This window comes from Oncorhynchus mykiss, chromosome 26 (assembly GCF_057628025.1).
Source record: "Oncorhynchus mykiss isolate SJ-2025 chromosome 26, ASM5762802v1, whole genome shotgun sequence".
NCBI lineage: Eukaryota > Metazoa > Chordata > Actinopteri > Salmoniformes > Salmonidae > Oncorhynchus > Oncorhynchus mykiss.
In genome coordinates this window covers 32996528-33017500 of record NC_143047.1, presented here as the reverse complement: position 1 = coordinate 33017500, position 20973 = coordinate 32996528, and the positions used below count along the sequence as shown (strand labels likewise).

At 42.7% G+C, this 20973-nt stretch overlaps 2 protein-coding genes and 1 pseudogene across 9 annotated transcripts in view; 2 read left to right on the top strand and 1 right to left on the bottom strand.

Annotated features, from left to right (window-relative positions):
* The window catches only part of LOC110513173 (inositol hexakisphosphate and diphosphoinositol-pentakisphosphate kinase 2), a 53468-nt gene extending 50332 nt beyond the window's left edge, over positions 1–3136 (bottom strand). For 5 of the 6 annotated variants that reach the window (XM_090222757.1, XM_090222755.1, XM_090222756.1 and 2 more), the window contains exons 1-2: positions 3012–3126; positions 1130–1341 (exon numbers count right to left, since the gene is read on the bottom strand). The gene's annotated coding sequence lies outside the window, so the exon portion shown is untranslated. Of the gene's footprint in view, positions 1–1129; positions 1342–3011 lie in introns of all 6 variants that reach the window. The other variant, XM_090222759.1, reaches the window with a different exon arrangement.
* A 5899-nt stretch (positions 3137–9035) lies between these two features.
* On the top strand, positions 9036–20891 carry LOC118936287 (uncharacterized). Of its 3 annotated transcripts, XM_090221618.1 has the most exons (6): positions 9342–9585; positions 10083–10135; positions 12741–13043; positions 13227–13286; positions 13603–13659; positions 18207–20891. In XM_090221618.1, exons 1-6 carry the CDS (start codon positions 9572–9574, stop codon positions 18374–18376), a joined length of 657 nt encoding a protein of 218 aa, XP_090077744.1. In that variant the 5' UTR covers positions 9342–9571; the 3' UTR covers positions 18377–20891. The 3 variants fall into 3 exon arrangements, 1 of the variants encoding a protein (XP_090077744.1); XR_016492132.1 differs by lacking the exons at positions 9342–9585; positions 10083–10135 and adding an exon at positions 9036–9319; XR_016492130.1 differs by lacking the exon at positions 10083–10135 and having other exon boundaries at positions 9344–9585.
* On the top strand, positions 14240–14441 carry LOC118944569 (U2 spliceosomal RNA; annotated as a pseudogene).
* Positions 20892–20973: the final 82 nt, after the last annotated feature.

The following is a 20973-nucleotide window of genomic DNA, read 5'->3' as shown; positions in this document are numbered from 1 at the left end:
AGCCCATCACTCCATCTAAACTTTAATCAATTGTCACTTGCGATACAGTCCTAGAACCATAAAGCCCTCTACTTTCATATCAGATCAATTATTTCACAAATGCAAAAAACACTTACTGTGCACTGTTTCAACCCGGCTTTATCAGTTGCAGCCAACAGTATCTTTCAGTAAGATTCTGGCTGCCTTCGTTACACACAGGTGTTCTGAGCATTCTAGATAGCTAATTAGCATAGGTGGTCCCTCTGTCTTCCATATTCACGCAGTGTAACATGGAGATATGTCCGTGTGGGAACACTACACCCCCCCCCCCCCCCCCCCCCATACATAAGACATCTTCGTCCAATAACTTGTGTAATGGAACTGAGATTCATGATCAAATTCATTATACTAATAAACATTTACATAGTCTTTTTGTGTGTGTAATGAATGTCTATTAAAGCATAACATAAATAAACAATTACATCCAAATGTAAATATGTGTTATTAATATAATGAATTTCGCATACTATTTATAGGGCTAAGTGAACACTCACATCCTGCATTGACGAGAGTTGTAAACTGTTGCAGATGCAGATGCACGCAGCAGTCTTTCATCAAATCAATGTTACATCTTGCGAGATGTTGATTGTCCTATTCTTTTAAAGCCCTGATATGTCGTTGTGTCAACATGAGGGTTGAACCTCGGCCCTCTTATCCACAGAGCAGGGAGAGAAGACTTAATTTGTTGTCGGCTTCAAAACCATGATCAAAACTAGCTAACATTAGTGTGAATAAATCAGAAAGCTAGGTTAAATTAGCTAGCTACGTTAGCTATTTTATCCGAACACCTCGAATAATACTAGCTATAGTTAACTACCTATGCCATCTTAAATAACAGAGCAATAATAATAATAAATAACATTGCCATCATAGCTAGATAGCTGAACACACAACAGTAACGTTAGCTAGCTACGTTTGCAAACCCGGCTGTACTAGCTAAGACTGGTAACGCTAGTTAGCTATGTAATCAAGTCTGTATTCGTGCCATTTTTGTATGTAATCAATGCCCCCCGTGACTCAGCTAGCTAGTACTGTAGTCATTATACCAGATATATAACTGTCGATGATAATTAAGCAACAAGTTACTTACGAAGTGGCTATATCGTTTTGTTGACGTCTTTTCGCCTCTTTCCCTTTTGACAGCTTTCAAGCGATGCCTCACTTCTTCTTCGATGAAGTTTAACAGCGGTTGGCATCCAATAAATGTTGCATTATCGCCACCTACTACTACTACTTCTTCTTCGGTGGAGATTATCGGCGGTTGGCATCCAACGTTGTGGTGCATTACCGCCACCTACTGTACTGGAGTGTGAGACAGAGAGAAACTAAATCCTATCTGACAGCCCCGTTGCTCTTAAAAAAATAGAAAATATTTGAGACTATATCTAATGACGTTCTACTCAATCCACTCTTTAAAATAATTTCCTGTATCCCCTTCTCCCTCATACTAGATATCAGCCTCTTTCTTTCCCTCTGATACTGCCCACACTGTAGCAATACATGCTTCACGGTCTTTGTTTCCTGGCAATAATCACACTTTCCTGTTGGATGCTTTCCTGTCACATTTAAGTCTTATTTAACCGGCTGTGTCTCACCCTTAATCTTGTAAAAAATAGACTCCTCTCTTCTGTCCCTTCCTGCTGTCCTCCCCTCCCCGACTTTCCTCTGTACTTGAAATAAATGCCTGCCCTTAGTATATCTATTCCACTGCTCCTGCCATCTCTGCACCATCACTGTCCATATCAGTCTTTTTGCCTCTGCCTTGCTCATTGAAACTACAACATCCCCATTTCTTAGTGCTTGTTTAGCCAGTACATCAACTGCCTCGTTCCCTTCCACCCCTCATGGGCTGGGACCCAAGTAAATCTTATCTGAATACCCATCTGTCTAATCCTGCAATGGGTTTGTAGCACCTCATAAGCAGGTCTTGTCTGCTACGTGATCTAAAGGACTGGAGACTCATTAACACTGCACATGAATCAGAGCAAATAACTACTCTTTCTGGCTTGACTTCCTCCACCCACTGCAAGACCAACAGTATGGCCATCAATGTTGCCGTATATACAGCCATAGGGTCTGTAATACGTTTCCTGACTTCCACCCCACATTCCTGCACTACAAATGCTGACCATCTTTTGAACCATCTGTGTAAATGGCCACAAAATCCTGATACACAATATCCAAGGACAGGAGGTGGCAGGTAGCCTAGTGGTGTTGGAATAGTAACCAAAAGGTTGCAAGATCAAATCCCCGAGCTGACAAGGTAAAAATCTGTCATTCTGCCCCTGAACAAGGCAGTTAACCCACTGTTCCTAGGCTGTCATTGAAAATAAGAATTTGTTCTTAACTAACTTACCTAGTTAAGGGGAAAAAAACAGATGTCTGTTAAACAAATCAGATGGCTCAACACTCTTCTAGATCAACTACTGGAGGTGGGAGTAGCCATGGTGGTTTTACATGAAAAGCTACCGTTGGACTAAACTACCTTCCATACTGGGTATTACACACCCAAAGCTTGTGTTCTGTCTTTGCTCATGTTCCCAACATGCCTGTAGGATGAGACATTCTTACACTTTCCCACCACTCTCTCAATGTGTTCTGCCCATGTCAGTCTAGTGTCAAAGTATACCCCAAGGAACCTGAAGGCCCCCACCCTCTCCAAGTTTCTCCCATACAACCTCAAGCATACCTCACCTTCTTCCAGGTAAAGAACACTGTCTGAGTTTTCTCTAGAGAACCTGAATCCCCACATTAATGGCCACCGATCTACCTCATCTATTGCTTTCTGTACCTTCCTGACTATGTATGGCACATTTCTGCAAGTAACGACCTCCCAATATCCGGCTGTACCTGAGAGTAAACATAATTGATCATGATTGAGAACAACAGAGGATTAATCACGTTCCCCTGTGGTGTACCATTATCCACCAGGTAGCTAGCTAGCTGCCTGATAGTGACTTTCTCACCCTCACCTGGATAGACCTTCCAAACAGGAAATCCTTTATTCAGTTGAACGTTATTCCTCCTACCCCATAATATCAAGCTTGATTAACACTCCCTGCTTCCACATCATATCATACGCCTTCTACACATCTTCTTCTTCTATGATATCATGGGGGCCGAAAACAAACGTTTAAAGTGCATGCTGCCAACTACTGGGCTGGAATGTACTATCAATCTTGATCTGCCCAATTCTGTAGTATCATGAAAATAACATTCAAAACCAAATAAATCCCTACCCTCTACCACCCCCCCTCCCCCCTCCCCCAAAAACAGTAACATCTGTTATCCGCATGATCTCTTTTGCCTTCTCCACAATAACCTTCAACCTAGCATTTGTGCTTTCCACAACCCGAGGCGTACTGACAACCTTAACAATAAAAGCTATGAAGTTAACTTTATTCATTTTCAGTGTCCTTTAACACCACACATTCATGAGCACAAGATTTCTAAACGGGCCTCGAAACCCTGCCAGGACCACCAGATGCACCAGCCAAACAATAGGTCCACTTACTACAGGTACATCCATGTAAACTCCATCAGCCTGACAGTAGGTCCACTTACTACAGGTACATCCATGTAAACTCCATCAGCCTGACAGTAGGTCCACTTACTACAGGTACATCCATGTAAACTCCATCGGCCTGACAGTAGGTCCACTTACTACAGGTACATCTATGTAAACTCCATCAGCCTGACAGTAGGTCCACTTACTACAGGTACATCTATGTAAACTCCATCAGCCTGACAGTAGGTCCACTTACTACAGGTACATCCATGTAAACTCCATCAGTCTGACAGTAGGTCCACTTACTACAGGTACATCCATGTAAACTACATCAGCCTGACAGTAGGTCCACTTACTACAGGTACATCCATGTAAACTCCATCAGCCTGACAGTAGGTCCACTTACTACAGGTACATCCATGTAAACTCCATCAGCCTGACAGTAGGTCCACTTAATACAGGTACATCCATGTAAACTCCATCAGTCTGACAGTAGGTCCACTTACTACAGGTACATCCATGTAAACTCCATCAGTCTGACAGTAGGTCCACCTACTACAGGTACATCCATGTAAACTCCATCAGCCTGACAGTAGGTCCACTTACTACAGGTACATCCATGTAAACTCCATCAGTCTGACAGTAGGTCCACTTACTACAGGTACATCCATGTAAACTCCATCAGTGTGACAGTAGGTCCACTTACTACAGGTACATCCATGTAAACTCCATCAGCCTGACAGTAGGTCCACTTACTACAGGTACATCCATGTAAACTCCATCGGCCTGACAGTAGGTCCACTTACTACAGGTACATCCATGTAAACTCCATCAGTCTGACAGTAGGTCCACCTACTACAGGTACATCCATGTAAACTCCATCAGTCTGACAGTAGGTCCACTTACTACAGGTACATCCATGTAAACTACATCAGCCTGACAGTAGGTCCACTTACTACAGGTACATCCATGTAAACTCCATCGGCCTGACAGTAGGTCCACTTACTACAGGTACATCCATGTAAACTCCATCAGCCTGACAGTAGGTCCACTTACTACAGGTACATCCATGTAAACTCCATCGGCCTGACAGTAGGTCCACTTACTACAGGTACATCCATGTAAACTCCATCAGTCTGACAGTAGGTCCACCTACTACAGGTACATCCATGTAAACTCCATCAGTCTGACAGTAGGTCCAACTACTACAGGTACATCCATGTAAACTCCATCAGTCCGCGCTGTAGTTCTACCAATCTGTTTTACGGCCTCTGCATATGATCCATCACGACTGATCCTAGATCAAATCAAATTTTATTTGTCATATGCGCAGAATACAACAGGTGTAGGTAGACCTTACAGTGAAATGCTTACTTACAAGCCCTTAACCAACGACGCAGTTTTTTAGAAAATACCTAAAAATTAAAAATAATTTTTAAAAAGAGGTAAGAATAACAAGTAATTAAAGAGCAGCAGTAAATAACAATAGCGGGGCTATATACAGGGGGTACAGGTACCGAGTCAATGTGTCAATGTGCGGGGGCACCGATGTCGAGGTAATTGAGATGATTATGTACATGCAGGTAGGGTTGTTAAAGTGGCTATGCATAGATAATAACAGAATAGTAGCAGCGTGTGGGGGGGTGCAAATAGTCTGGGTAGCCATTTGATTAGCTGTTCAGGAGTTTTATAGCTTGGGGGTAGAAGCTGTTTAGAAGCCTCTGGCTGGAGTCTTTGACAATGTTTAGGGCCTTCCTCTGACATCGCCTGGTATAGAAGTCCTTGATGGCAGCAAGCTTGGCCCCAGTGATGTACTGGGCCGTACGCACTACCCTCTGTACTGCCTTGCGGTCGGAGGCCGAGCAGTTGCCATACCAGGCAGTGATGCAACCCGTCAGGATGCTCTCGATGGTGCAGCTGTAAAATCTTTTTGAGGATCTGAGGATCCACGCCAAAGGGGGAATAGGTTTTGTCGTGCCCTCTTCACGACTGTCTTGATGTGCTTGGACCATGTTAGTTTGTTGTTGATGTGGACGCCAAGAAACTTGAAGCTCTCAACCTGCTCCACTACAGCCCCATTGATGAGAATGGGGGTGTGCTCGGTTCCCTTTTTCATGTAGTCCACAAGCATCTCCTTTGTCTTGATCACACTGAGGGAGAGGTTGTCCTTGCACCACATGGTGAGGTCTCTGACCTCCTCCCTATAATCTGTACCATCGTTGTCGGTGATCAGGCCTACCACTGTTGTGTCATCAGAAAACTTAATGATGGTGTCGTGCCTGGCCGTGCAGTCATGAGTGAACAGGGAGCACAGGAGGGGACTGAGCACGCACCCGTGAGGGGCCCCCATGTTGATGATCAATGTGTCGGATTTGTTGTTACCTACCCTTACCACTACCCTTACCACTTGCAAATAAATTCATTAAAAATCCTACAATGTGATTTTCTGAATTTTTTTTTTCATTTTGTCTGTCATAGTTGAAGTGTACCTATGATGAAAATTACAGGCCTCTCTCATCTTTTTAAGTGGGAGAACTTGCACAATTGGTGGCTGACTAAATACTTTTTTGCCCCATTGATGTCCATCAATGATGTCGCTCTTGCTGCTGGTGATTCTTTGATCCTCCTCTACGCAGACGACACCATTCTGTATACCTCTGGCCCTTCGTTGGACACTGTGTAACTAACCTCCAGATGAGCTTCAATACCATACACCTCCTTCCGTGGCCACCAACTGCTTTTAAATGCAAGTAAAACTAAATGCATGCTCTTCAACCGATCGCTGCCCGCACCCGCCCGCCCGTCCAGCATCACTACTCTGGACAGTTCTGATTTAGAATATGTGGACAACTACAAATACCTAGGTGTCTGGTTAGACTGTAAACGTTCCTTCCAGACTCACATTAAACATCTCCAATCCAAAATTAAATCTAGAATCGGCTTCCTATTTCGCAACAAAGCATCCTTCACTCATGCTACCAAACATACCCTCGTAAAACTGACCGTCCTACCGATCCTCAATGATGTCATTTACAAAATAGCCTCCAACACTCTACTCAACAAACTTGATGCAGTCTATCACAGTGCCATCTGTTTCGTTACCAAAACCCCATATACTACCCACCACTGCGACCTGTATGCTCTCGTTGGCTGGCCCTCGCTTCATACTTGTCGCCAAACCCACTGGCTCCAGGTCATCTACAAGTCTCTGCTAGGTAAAGCCCCGCCTTATCTCAGCCCACTGGTCACCATAGCAGCACCCACCCATAGCATGCGCTCCAGCAGGTATATCTCACCGATCACCCCCAAAGCCAATTCTTCCTTTGACGGCCTCTCCTTCCAGTTCTCTGCTGCCAATGACTGGAACGAATTGCAAACATCTCTTAAGCTGGAGACTCTTACCTCCCTCACTTGCTTTAAGCACCAGCTGTCAGAGCAGCTCATAGATCACTGCACCTGTACTTAGCTCATCTGTAAATAGCCCATCCAATCTACCTCATCCCCATACTGTATTTATTTATTTATTTGTCTTGCTCCTTTGCACCCCAGTATCTCAACGTGCACATTCACACTCTGCACATCCTACCATTCCAGTGTTTAATTGCTATATTGTAATTACTTCGGCACAATGGCCTATTTATTTCCTTACCTCTCTTATCCTACCTCATTTCCACATGCTGAATATAGATTTTTCTTCTGTATTATTGATTGTATGTATGTTTATTCCATGTGTAATTCTGTGTTGTTTTAGTTGTCGAACTGCTTTGCTTCATCTTGGCCAGGTCACAGTTGCAAATGAGAACTTGTTTTCAACTAGCCTACCTGGTTAAATAAAGGTGAAATAAAAAAAATGAAAAAAATGCAATGTAATTCTCGACGATTCGGCGCTTCCAACTTTTTGAGGAAGGCACTTTACTGTTTCAGAATGATAATGCCCCCATGCACAAAGCGAGGTCCATACATAAATGGTTTGTCGAGATCGCTGTGGAAGAACATGACTGGCCTGCACAGCTCCCTGACCTCAACCCCATTGAGCACCTTTGGGATGAATTGGAACACCGACTGCAATCCAGGCCTAATCGCCCAACATCAGTGCCCGACTTCACTAATGCTCTTGTGGCTAAATGGAAACAAATCCCTGTAGCAATGTTCCAACATCTAGAGTAGAGGCTGTTATAGCAGCAAACGGGGGACCAACTCCATATTAAAGCCCATGATTTTGGAATGAGATGTTCGATGAGCAGGTGTCCGCATACTTTTGGTCACGTAGTGTATACAAACAAAGTAAATGGCTCAGTAGAATAGAATAAACATGTTAGCATCAGTATAACACAGGAAGGCACAATTTTTGGGAAGGGGGTGGGGTGTTGGGGGTCAAGTGTTTAAATTGTGCAGCAGCCTAGGCTACTTAGCAATCATAATAAGAGTCTGGTAGCAGCAGCTGTGATGTGTGTGTAGCATTAAGCTAAGGACCCTGGGACTAAACACCTCCCTCTGCAACTGGACCCTGGACTTACTGACAGGCTGCCCCCAGGTGGTGAGAGTAGGTAGCAACACATCTGCCATGCTGATCCTCAACACCGGAGCCCCTCAGGGGTGCGTGCTCAGTCCCCTCCTGTACTCCCTGTTCACCCACGACTGGGTGGCCAGACGACAGGCCTGATCACGACAACGACGAGACAGCCTATAGGGAGGAGGTCAGAAACCTAGCCTGGTGGTGCCAGAATAACAACCGGTCCCTCACTGTAACCAAGACTAAGGAGTTGATTGTGGACTACAGGAAAAGGAGGACCGAGCACGCTCCCAATCTCATCGACGGGCTGTAGTGGTGCAGGTTGTGAGCTTCAAGTTCCTTGGTGTCCACATCACCAACAAACTAGAATGGTCCAAACACACCAAGACAGTCGTGAGGAGGGCATGACAAAGCATATTCCCCCTTAGGAAACTGAAAGATTTTCAATGGGTCTTCAGATCCTCAAAAGGTTCTACAGCTGCAACATTGAGAGCATTCTGCCTGGTTGCATCACTGCCTGGTACGACAACTGCTCAGCCTTCTATCGCAAGGCACTACAGAGGGTAGTGCGTATGGCCCAGTACATCACTGGGGCTAAGCTGCCTGCCATCCAGGACCTCTACAGGCGGTGTCAGTCAAAGGCCCTAAAAATGGTCAAAGACTCCAGCCACCCCAGTCATAGACTGTTCTCTCTACCGGAACGCTAAGTCTAGGACCAAAAGGCTTCTCAACAGTTTTTACCCCCAAGCCATAAGACTCCTGAACAGGTAACTCTACTGTTATTTTTCACTGTTGTTGTTATTTCTTTCCTTATCTATTGTTCACCTAATACCTTTAAACAAAAACTTAAATTGCACTGTTGGTTAGGGCCTGTAAGTTAGCATTTCACTGTAAGGTGAAACACCTGTTGTATTCGGCGCACGTGACAAATAAACTTTCATTTGATTTAATGTGTGTGTTTGTGGATGTCTGTGTGGGTGTGTGTTAAGGTGCAGAGAATCAGAGCAGATCCAGTTCAAGTGTTCAGCAGTCTGACGGCTTGTAGACAGAAATGGTCTAAACCTGTTGGTATCGGACCCCTTGTTCCGATATAGTCTGCCAGACAGGAGTAGCCTAACACAGAACCCAAACTGGCTGCGCGCGTGCGCCATCGTGCATAAATGTATCGACCTGTCCCCAAAAGAGATGACTAGAAACGATTAGGTTGACCATTTAATGTGTGGATTAATTGTCGGAGTAGAGGACCTTGTGCATTTCAGGTAAAATAACAACTCAATGTTTAAATCCCAGGACAAACTAGCTAGCAACAGCAAGCTAGCTAAATAGGACAAATTAGCTAGCGAGTGCACAAAATGAACGCTCCCTCTGACTCCGCCTACCACTAGCATGCTTTTGCGGCACAGTCGATAGCTGTTTCATTACAATATTCCAGCATACCGCTAGTGCTGTTCGAGTTAGGTTATAGATTTCCAGGACTAAAATTCGTTTTCAGCTGTAACTAATTAATCAAGATGAATTTCCGCAGGTGAGTCTTCTGCTTGTTCGTCGATGTATGTGGCATCAATTCTGACCGATATCTACTGTTTAGTCAAGGTTAAGTATACATTTTCTGCGAGTTTGCTCTCTCAGGCAAGCTAGCTAGCAAAGTCAACGCTAGCTACCTTCTCGGCCTGTAGCTAGTTAACCTGGCTACGTCGCGTTTTTTTTTTTTTATTGACCGGCGTCTGTGATAACCTACATTAACGTTAAAGCTGACTACATAGGTCACTAGTTATAATATCTATGTAACGTTAGCTAATTTGACCATGATGAAGTAACGTTAACGTCAGATAAGTTCAATACGAAGCCAGAGACCAAATGAGCTTGAAACGATCAGAGCCATCTATTAACAGTTAACTTTAGTTATATGGCTCTGGTTATGAAGTTTCAAACAGGTCTGATGACCGTTTATATTAATAACATATCTTAACAGTCTCTTGGTTATGAAAGTTTGTCGATAACAAGTTGTCAATTTCTTTTTAGTTGTCTGAGTGTTGCAGTCATCTGGTTCCTGTCTTCCAGCCAGTCGAACTCCGGTTGGTTTTTAATTAAGTAAATCAAATTTTGTCACATGCGCCGAATACAACAGGTGTGCAGACCTTACAGTGAAATGCTTATTTACAATGCAGTTGTTAGAAACGTAAGTGTGAAGTAAAAAATGTATAAGAAATAACAAATCATTAAAGAGCAGCAGTAAAATAACAGTGGTGAGGCTATATACAGGGGGTACCATAGGGACGGTACGAGGTTTCCTCCAGGTGTGACGCTTTGCTTTCAGACTAGAGATCAATCTTGGTTTCATCAGACCAGAGATTTTTGTTTCTCATGGTCAGAGTCCTTTAGGTGCCTTTTTGCCAAACCAAGTGGGCTGTCATGTGCCTTTTACTGAGGAGTAGCTTCCCTTTGGTCACTCTACCATAAAGGCCTGATTGGTGGAGTGCTGCAGAGATGGTTGTCCTTTTAGAAAGTTCTCCCATATCCACAGAGGAACTCTGGAGCTCGGTCAGGGTGACCATCAGGTGCTTGGTCACCTCCCTGACCAAGGCCCTTCTCCCCCGATTGCTAAGTTTGGCCGGGCAGCCAGCTCTAGGAAGAGTCTGGGTGGCCAGCTCAAACTTTGTCTAAGAATGGAGGCCACTGTGTTCTTCTGGGCCCCCGAGTGGCGCAGGTGTCACTACAGTCCCTGTTTCAAATCCAGGCTGAATCACATCCAATTGGGAGTCCCATAGGGCGGCACACAATTGGCCCAGTGTCATCCAAGTTTGGCCGGGGTAGGCCTTTATTGTAAATTATTCACGTTTATTTACAATGATGGCCAAACCCTTCCCTAACCCGGACGACGCTGGGCCAATTGTGCGCCGCCCTATGGGACTCCCGGTCACGGTTGGTTGTGATACAGCCTGGAATTGACTCCTCTAGCACTGCGATGCAGTGTCTTAAACACTGTGCCACTCGGTCTCGAATTAGCCTACACTATAATTCATTAAACGGGACTGGATTATTTTATCACACCTGCATTGCAATCCAATGCATGCATGATTTCTGCAATACACTAATATATATATTGCAGCGCTGTCATTTTTGGGGGGCTGTGCTAGAGAAGGCTATATCTGTCTGCTAATACAGGACTAGTGAGTCCAATTAACTAATTTTGTGAAATTCTGATATTAATATTCAGACTTTTCAGGGGGTGCTGCAGCACCCTCAGCACTCCTACTTCCTGTGGCCATGGTCTTAGAGAAAAACAAGCCACATGTACATGTTTGTGAGTCTCACCTTTCCACAGAGGGGTATCCCAAACTGTTTGGACGCTACAGACAGAAGTTGGCAGAGTCCCCCAAGATGCTTGTCGGGGTCGTAGAGCAGAATGGAGAACACCACCGCTACAGACAATTTTATGTGTCTAACTTTCTCATCATTATTCATGATTCATTCAAGACTATCCATAATCATGGTAGCATCCACATTCATTTAGAAGTGATTAGAAACATTCTATTTTTATTTACAATAAAAATTACACAATACATTATTTACTGTTCATTTCTGTTGGCCACAAAATAATGCATCCAAAAGGTTTGTAAAGTAACAAGTTTGATGTCATCATTACGTGCCAGGTTTATGACACCAAATACTACACGTTTGACTAATTGAATACACATTTCAGTGAATTTGTCCCAATACTTTTGGTCCCCTCAAATGGGGGGGCACTATGTACAAAAAGTGCTGTAATTCAGTTCACCCGATATGAGGGAAAAACGCTGAGTCTGTACCTTTAACCTCCCAATACTTTTGGAGATCACTGTACAATGCGGAGTAGGCACAGGCCTAGTGTTCTTTTTTTTTAATGTATTCATACACAGTGCAGACTGGACCGAGGTCCCCGACCGGTTCGGTATGAGTACTGTACCGTTACACTCCTATTGTAAGTTGGAGACATCGAAGCATGTTTGTTTTCTGCTGGTGGCTGGTAAAGTTTGCCTTTCTGACCAACTTCATTATAATTAGCTGAGTGGAATTGAAGGTGTGAAACGCTCTATCCTTAATTGCAATACTGGTTTGGAAACCAGTAATCAACATAATTATCATCCTAAATGACTTTACAAATAGAAGATATACACTTTTACTGTTGTGTTTTACCATATATTTCAGTATTTGTTTTTGGTGGGACATAGTTTGAGTGGACGTTTATTTTCTGTTCCTTCCCATGTTTCCATTTGCTCAGAAAGTGATGAAGTTTGGGGAAAATGTGCAGTGCAAAACATCTCTGTTGGAATCTGTGTTAAAATGGTGCACAGTACTACATATATCTTCTGTACAATTGATATAAGGGTATTTTGAGCTTTCCAAAACCATATTATATATGATTAACGGTTAGACAGTGTCGGGATTGTTGTACACAATCCCAGCATCTTTTATGAATTATAAAAAAATAATCCTGTCAGACACCTTTTAATACAATTCATAACAATACTGCTTTACATGACTTCTGTTTATGTAATTACTTGCCTTGTTGGCTGAGAGAAAGTGTATGTAAATAGCACTAGCATCTTGAAAGAGAGCCTCGGGAGCAACATTATAATGTTAAATAACTTTTGCTGTGGCGGTAAAAATAACAAGGGTGTTTTTCTCTCATTTTTACAGTGCTACACTCAGGTATACGTTATCTTAGTGTAACCAGAGGAGGGTCCGTAACTATACCAATAACTGATGGCCAATGTCCTGAGTCGGACTTCGGATTATGCACAGAGAGGAAAGGCCCAGTGGTCACTTATGAGAACAACGTGATCACCGAGGGGCCAAATTATCTGGGCAGGATCCAGCTGATAAACGACTCCAATGGCTGTACTGTTGTAATTCACAATGTAACCAAAGAAGATACAGATACAGTTTATTATTCAGACGGTGGTCTTCCAGGTCAACTGAGAATTGTACTTGAAATGACAAGTAAGAAGCCTCTTTTTTGCATTAAAAAGCTTCAGTGAAAAGTGTGACGGAGCGGTTTCTAAAGCTCCACTGTTGCTTAGCTGTACTGAAGGGATGAAATATCAGTTATAAAGCGGTTATTGTAAACATTGCAGCACTATTTATCACAAATTCATGAAGCTTTTTCTTATGGTATATTTTCAGACATGACTGAGAGTTCAACCACTACAGCAGCCCCACAACCATCTACAACCACACGAGGAGGTATTATTGTCACCTGATCTTTAACCTGGAAGAAGATAATGCAGGGTTTCCCAAACTTCAACCGGGGGACCCCAGGGGATACACATGTTGGTGTTATTTTTTCCCGAGCACTACATAGCTAATTTAAAATAATCTACTTTCATCAAGCTTATTTAAATAAGCTGTGTAGTGCTAAGTCAAAAACCAAAACGTACACCCCTTGGGGTCCCCATGACCAAGTTTGGGAAACGCTGAGATTAAGAACCATCTTCGTACTGCAGAAATAATTGTTATTCAAGCATGACAACAGTGTATTTTGCTTGTGATATATTTTCAGGTAGCACTGAGAGTCTGACCACCACAGCAGCCCCACAACAATCTTCAACCACACCAGGTATAATCATCGTCTGATCTTTAAGTATAAGTAGATTGTGAGTTGTGCAGTAATAGCAGAACTCTGTTCAAATAGTATAACAAATCTACCAAGCACTTAATGAGCTTGTGTGTTGCAGTAGAACCAACAGAACTGTACCAAAAGTGAAAACCCTACCGATCTGTCTTTTTGAAAAGCCACATTTTCACCTCGCATAGACAGCTGTGTTGTGAACTGACACACAGCAACATTCTAAATGAGGGAAAGGGGATATCTAGTCAGTTGTACAACTGAATGCCTTCAACTGAAATGTGTCTTCCTCATTTAACCCAACCCCTCTGAATCAGAGAGATAACGGGATCCCTGTTTGTATTTGAAATCAAATACATTCCAAGTTATTTTGGGATCTGTCATGTAGAACTAGAAAGTAAAGTTGTCTAACTCGATGTCATGATCACCTCTGATCAGGAGCTAGAAGTGAGTCAGATCTGGTTTATGTGCCAATATGTTTTGGAATGTGAATGGTTGTGTATTTACCCCCATCTGGCTCCTCTGGCCATAAATATATTTAGTTTGACAGTCAAGATACTTTTCAACTTTTTTGGCTTCTCTGCCTTTTGGCTAAGATCAAGTGTAGTATCTCTTAAAAATCTGTTCCTGTCAGTTTAATATCTGCTACGTCCCTTATCTGGGGACCATATATGAAATTGTATTTTGGAACGGGGAGATGGAGTAGGGGCTTGCTCTGTCCTCTGCACGCATCAACCTAGTAATGCAGGCTCTCCAGGAAGGGTGCACCTCTCTGGCTGCAGGTAGCCTAGTGGTTAGAGAGGTGAGCCAACAACAAGAAGGTTGCCAGTTTGAATCCCGAGTCGTGAGGAAAGTGAACCCCCCCCCCCCACACACACACAACTGCTCCAGGTTAGACAGGTTCCTACCTGTCCAACCTGTATATGTATGCGTGTCTTTCGGAGGGGTTGGGTTAAAATGGTCAAATTTCAACTGCAGGGTAGGGTTGCATGTATATTGCTTTTCCCGCCGGTAGTAGTGCATAATAATAATAATAATAATAATAATAATAATAATAATAATAATAATAATAATAATAAAATCCAATATGAAGATTTTCCTGTACTCGTTCGATCAAACGTCTCTCAACGCTTGACATTTTTTATACAAATCAGTGGGAAATATCCTTTCAGGAAGTTTTGTTTGTGTCTCTTTGGTGTAGGCCAACGTTTGTATCATGTGCGTTTCTGTTCAAATGCGTCTGACCGGAGCGGGAGAGTAAAGCGTAATCATAATCCAGACGCTGAGACGTCGTCCTGCGTCCCATTGTGACATACAGTGCCTTGCGAAAGTATTCGGCCCACTTGAACTTTGCGACCTTTTGCCACATTTCATGCTTCAAACATAAAGATATAAAACTGTATTTTTTTGTGAAGAATCAACAACAAGTGGGACACAATCATGAAGTGGAACGACATTTATTGGATATTTCAAACTTTTTTAACAAATCAAAAACTGAAAAATTGGGCGTGCAAAATTATTCAGCCCCTTTACTTTCAGTGCAGCAAACACTCTCCAGAAGTTCAGTGAGGATCTCTGAATGATCCAATGTTGACCTAAATGACTAATGATGATAAATACAATCCACCTGTGTGTAATCAAGTCTCCGTATAAATGCACCTGCACTGTGATAGTCTCAGAGGTCCGTTAAAAGCGCAGAGAGCATCATGAAGAACAAGGAACACACCAGGCGGGTCCGAGATACTGTTGTGAAGAAGTTTAAAGCCGGATTTGGATACAAAAAGATTTCCCAAGCTTTAAACATCCCAAAGAGCACTGAGCAAGCGATAATATTGAAATGGAAGGAGTATCAGACCACTGCAAATCTACCAAGACCTGGCCGTCCCTCTAAACTTTCAGCTCATACAAGGAGAAGACTGATCAGAGATGCAGCCAAGAGGCCCATGATCACTCTGGATGAACTGCAGAGATCTACAGCTGAGGTGGGAGACTCTGTCCATAGGACAACAATCAGTCGTATATTGCACAAATCTGGCCTTTATGGAAGAGTGGCAAGAAGAAAGACATTTCTTAAAGATATCCATAAAAAGTGTCGTTTAAAGTTTGCCACAAGCCACCTGGGAGACACACCAAACATGTGGAAGAAGGTGCTCTGGTCAGATTAAACCAAAATGTAACTTTTTGGCAACAATGCAAAACGTTATGTTTGGCGTAAAAGCAACACAGCTCATCACCCTGAACACACCATCCCCACTGTCAAACATGGTGGTGGCAGCATCATGGTTTGGGCCTGCTTTTCTTCAGCAGGGACAGGGAAGATGGTTAAAATTGATGGGAAGATGGATGGAGCCAAATACAGGACCATTCTGGAAGAACCTGATGGAGTCTGCAAAAGACCTGAGACTGGGATGGAGATTTGTCTTCCAACAAGACAATGATCCAAAACATAAAGCAAAATCTACAATGGAATGGTTCAAAAATAAACATATCCAGGTGTTAGAATGGCCAAGTCAAAGTCCAGACCTGAATCCAATCGAGAATCTGTGGAAAGAACTGAAAACTGCTGTTCACAAATGCTCTCCATCCAACCTCACTGAGCTCGAGCTGTTTTGCAAGGAGGAATGGGAAAAAAATTCAGTCTCTCGATGTGCAAAACTGATAGAGACATACCCCAAGCGACTTACAGCTGTAATCGCAGCAAAAGGTGGCGCTACAAAGTATTAACTTAAGGGGGCTGAATAATTTTGCACGCCCAATTTTTCAGTTTTTGATTTGTTAAAAAAGTTTGAAATATCCAATAAATGTCCCACTTGTTGTTGATTCTTCACAAAAAATACAGTTTTATATCTTTTTGTTTTGAAGCCTGAAATGTGGCAAAAGGTCGCAAAGTTCAAGGGGGCCGAATACTTTCGCAAGGCACTGTAGCTACGCAATTCTGAGACTCATCTCCCAGTATGCATCCTCTATTAATTTAAATGTTTAGACAGTTATAGAAATTGCTTGAATTCGATCCCAATGCTCCAATATTTTAGAACACTGCTGTGCGTACATGTTTGATACTCTGATAGACCCTTAAGTGCTGAAGCAGGGTCAGTGCAGCAGCATGGTATTAAATGTTGAGACTATACATTAGCGGTTGGATGTCAAATTGTAAACATTAGGCCTAGCTAGATAGATCAAAAGTTAGCTCGCTAGTTAACTATGTATTAATTAATAATAATTTATTACATTTCTTTAACACTTTCCATAGAATTTCAAAGTGCTTAAAGAGCAACAAAACAAACAAGCAAAGGTCAAGTCTTTCAAAGCTGCATCCTCCAAAGATGGAGTGTCAGTTCATGGCTTGAGCGACGGGAGCGAGACAGAGGATGGTAGATAACGATAAGGGAGTCTGCTGTCTGCTGAAGTTTTTGTAGATGGCAAGTCTGGGAACCAGCTTGAGTCGTATAGCCTTCTCCTCTTCCACTCTGTAGCACCCACTTGGGTGATGCCTCAGCAGCTCTGCGCACCAGACATCTCACCACACTAAGTTCAGAATAGTAGCCAGTCGTCCACTCTACGAGCCCTCTGCCTTAGCTCTGCTGGGTTCCACTGTCTCATTCCTCTCACACTTCAGCCACCAACTAAAATGATGTTCTCAAAATAAACAAAAAAGATTGTACTGTGTCCAGATGCATTTTTCTAACAAAAACACTAGTCAGCTAGCTAGCCAGCCTAAGTGTTAACCTGTCAGTTAATTTGCAAATCCGTGGCTCAAACCCCCAGATATATGCAAAAAAAACCACAATGTTATCAAAAATGAATAATTCAAAACAACTATGTACAAATTTACGGGAGCTCTGTTCTTAGGCCGCTACTGGGAGACGACATGGCAACTATAGAACATGTCCTAAACACCTTTCCAGCGCTGCAGGTGCACTACGTTTGTAGAAGTGTAATTTTGGTGTCATTTGCGCAAGTTTTGGACCACATGAAAGCTGCTGAGATTGCATTCTTTCCTACAATAATTCAGAGAACCTTAGCAATATAGAACGCCTGGAAATGTATAAATTAATGTCAATATATCTCCCCTGAAACCTGAATGCATACGCTACTCTAAGATATTAATCCCATTACCTTGCTTCAATTTTAAATGTGGGAATTAGGCCTTTTTAAAAATGTTTTTTGTAATTGTTTCAATATTTTATATCAATACTTTAGCACACCAGATTCTACTGCTCAATAGGACTTTGAAAAGCAGAATTGGGTGTTTGAGCAGGGCTGTAACAAATGCCTGCATACCCATTAGATGGAATGTTAGCCACATGTTTTCTACAGTACATTGACTTTTTTCACCATATTGCATAGCTAATACTACAAGTATTATATCAAAGTCAATGTTAGTTTTGTAGTAGTGCTATCAAGTAATTTCCTGTCGTGAGAAATCATTACATCACATGGGTTTACTTGTATGGCAGTTTGCGTTCATTAATATGTTAGTACTAGAACCAGGAAATAATCTAGTACTAGAACGGTTCTTTTTTTTTCTGTCTCTCCAGGTCTACTTGTGGAACATCTTGCTGGGCTGGTACCAGTAGGGGGGCTGGTGGTGGTGGTGGTGGTGGTATGCATCAGGATATGTAAAAACAAAAAGTTGAAGGAAGAACCTCCCTTGGCCGAGCTCCAAGTTCTAAATCAAAACACATCAATGGACACAGCAGAACAATGAAAATGATATCTCGTTAGACAATCTGGACCCTCTCTTTCTAAAACTATCCTCCGCCATTGTTGCAACCCCTATTACCAGCCTGTTCAACCTCTCTTTTGTATCGTCCAAGATCCCTAAAGATTAGAAAGCTGCCGCGGTCATCCCCCTCTTCAAAGGGGGTGACACCCTGGACCCAAACTGTTACAGACCTATATCCATCCTGCCCTTCCTATCTAAAGTCTTCGAAAGCCAAGTTAATAAACAGATCACTGACCATTTCGAATCCCACCGTAACTTCTCCGCTGTGCAATCCGGCTTCCGAGCCAGTCAATGGTGCACTTCAGCCACGCTCAAGGTACTAAACAATATCATAACCGTCATCGTTTAAAGACCGTACTGTGCAGCCGTCTTCATCGACCTGGCCAAGGCTTTCGACTCTGTCAATCGCCGTATTCTCATCAGCAGACTCAATAGCCTTGGTTTTTCTAATGACTGCCTCGCCTGGTTCACCAACTACTTCTCAGACAGAGTTCAGTGTGTCAAATCGGGGGGCATGTTGTCCGGACCTCTGGCATTCTCTATGGGGGTACCACAGGGTTCAATTCTCTGGCCGACTCTTTTCCCTGTATATATCAATGATGTCGATCTTGCTGCAGGCGATTCCTTGATCCACCTCTACGCAGGCGACACCATTCTGTATACATCTGGCCTTTCCTTGGACACTGTGCTAACTAACCTCCAAACGAGCTTCAATGCCATACAACACTCCTTCCTGCTCTTAAACACTAGTAAAACCAAATGCATGCTTTTCGATCGTTCGCTGCCCGCACCCGCCCGCCCGACTAGCATCACCACCCTGGACGGTTCCGACCTAGAATATGTGGACAACTATAAATACCTAGGTGTCTGGCTAGACTGTAAACTCTCCTTCCAGACTCATATTAAACATCTCCAATCCAAAATCAAACCTAGAATCGGCTTCCTATTTCGCAACAAAGCCTCCTTCACTCACGCCGCCAAACTTACCCTAGTAAAACTGACTATCCTACCGATCCTCGACTTCGGCGATGTCATCTACAAATTTAGCTTCCAACACTACTCAGCAAACTGGATGCAGTCTATCACAGTGCCATCCGTTTTGTTACCAAATCACCTTATACCACCCACCACTGTGACCTGTATGCTCTAGTCGGCTGGCCCTCGCTACATATTCGTCGCCAGACCCACTGGCTCCAGGTCATCTATAAGTCTATGCTAGGTAAAGCTCCGCCTTATCTCAGTTCACTGGTCACGATAACAACACCCACCCGTAGCACACATTCCAGCAGGTATATCTCACTGATCATCCCCAAAGCCAACACCTCATTTGGCCGCCTTTCCTACCAGGTCTCTGCTGACAGTGACTGGAACGAATTGCAAAAATCGCTGAAGTTGGAGACTTATTTCCCTCACCAACTTTAAACATCAGCTATCTGAGCAGCTAACCGATCACTGCAGCTGTACTTAGTCCATCTGTAAATAGCCCACCCAATCTACCTACCTCATCCCATACTGTTTTTATTGTATTTACTTTTCTGCTCTTTTGCACACCAGTATCTCTACTTGCACATCATCTGCTCATTTATCACTTGTGTTAATCTGCTAAACTGTAATTATTTGCTCCTATGGCCTATTTATTGCCTACCTCCTCATGCCTTTTGCACACACTGTATATAGACTTTATTTTTTCTACTGTGTCATTGACTTGTTTCAAATCAAATTTTATTATTATTTATTATTTTATTATTGTTTATTGTTTACTCCATGTGTAACTCTGTTGTCTGTGTCACACTGCTTTGCTTTATCTTGGCCAGGTCGCAGTTGCAAATGAGAACTTGTTCTCAACTAGCCTACCTGGTTAAATAAAGATTAAATTAAAAATATTGCCCTGTCTGTGGGCTTGCCATTAACATTTCTAATCAATCAAATCAAACTCAGGGGCATGTTGATTGCTGCGTTGCGCCAGTGGAATCTTTTTGAAAGTGCTTTCTAAATGCAATGTCCCATTCACTTCTATTGGGCGTCAGCTAGTGGTGGCTTAAGTTATGTGACGTTTTGAAGTGGCTGTTTTAAAGGGAACTGAACCATGCATTACTGTATACAACACTGACCTGTTTCAGGACAGTGTTTTAAGCTGTGTTTTGTATAACCTCCCAAATGAGTTTTTAAACAACTAGACGACAACAACAACAACAATCCTCACCTTTCTCAGTATCTCAAGGTCAGTAGCCTACTTTGTAGAAAGTGAGTTAAGAGGTATTCAACTATGAAACTGTTTCAAATGTGTATGGATGTATGATAACTGATAGCAATAATATTTAGATTATTTAATATATTAGAGGGCGCCAAAGGAAATACCGTGCAATGTTTTACTATTACTGTCTCAACTCTGCACCACAATGTGTTTTTAAATCCTATTCTGTATTTTCAACCAGTTGTGGAGTGACTTTTATACATTTTACATCTAACCTTTGAATAAAATGTTGCTATTTTCTGATTTGGTTGAAGTGTGTTGTATACATAGCAGGTTGTTCAGCTTGATGGTAAAGCCACGGCTGTTTTGAAAATTGGTCCTTGGA

What these genes read in the sequence shown, in the direction of transcription:
- LOC118936287 (XM_090221618.1), top strand. An exon ending in TTCCAGCCAGTCGAACTCCG is followed by an intron (nt 10,136 to 12,740) that starts GTTGGTTTTTAA and finishes TCATTTTTACAG; the next exon opens with TGCTACACTCAGGTATACGT. An exon ending in AATTGTACTTGAAATGACAA is followed by an intron (nt 13,044 to 13,226) that starts GTAAGAAGCCTC and finishes GTATATTTTCAG; the next exon opens with ACATGACTGAGAGTTCAACC.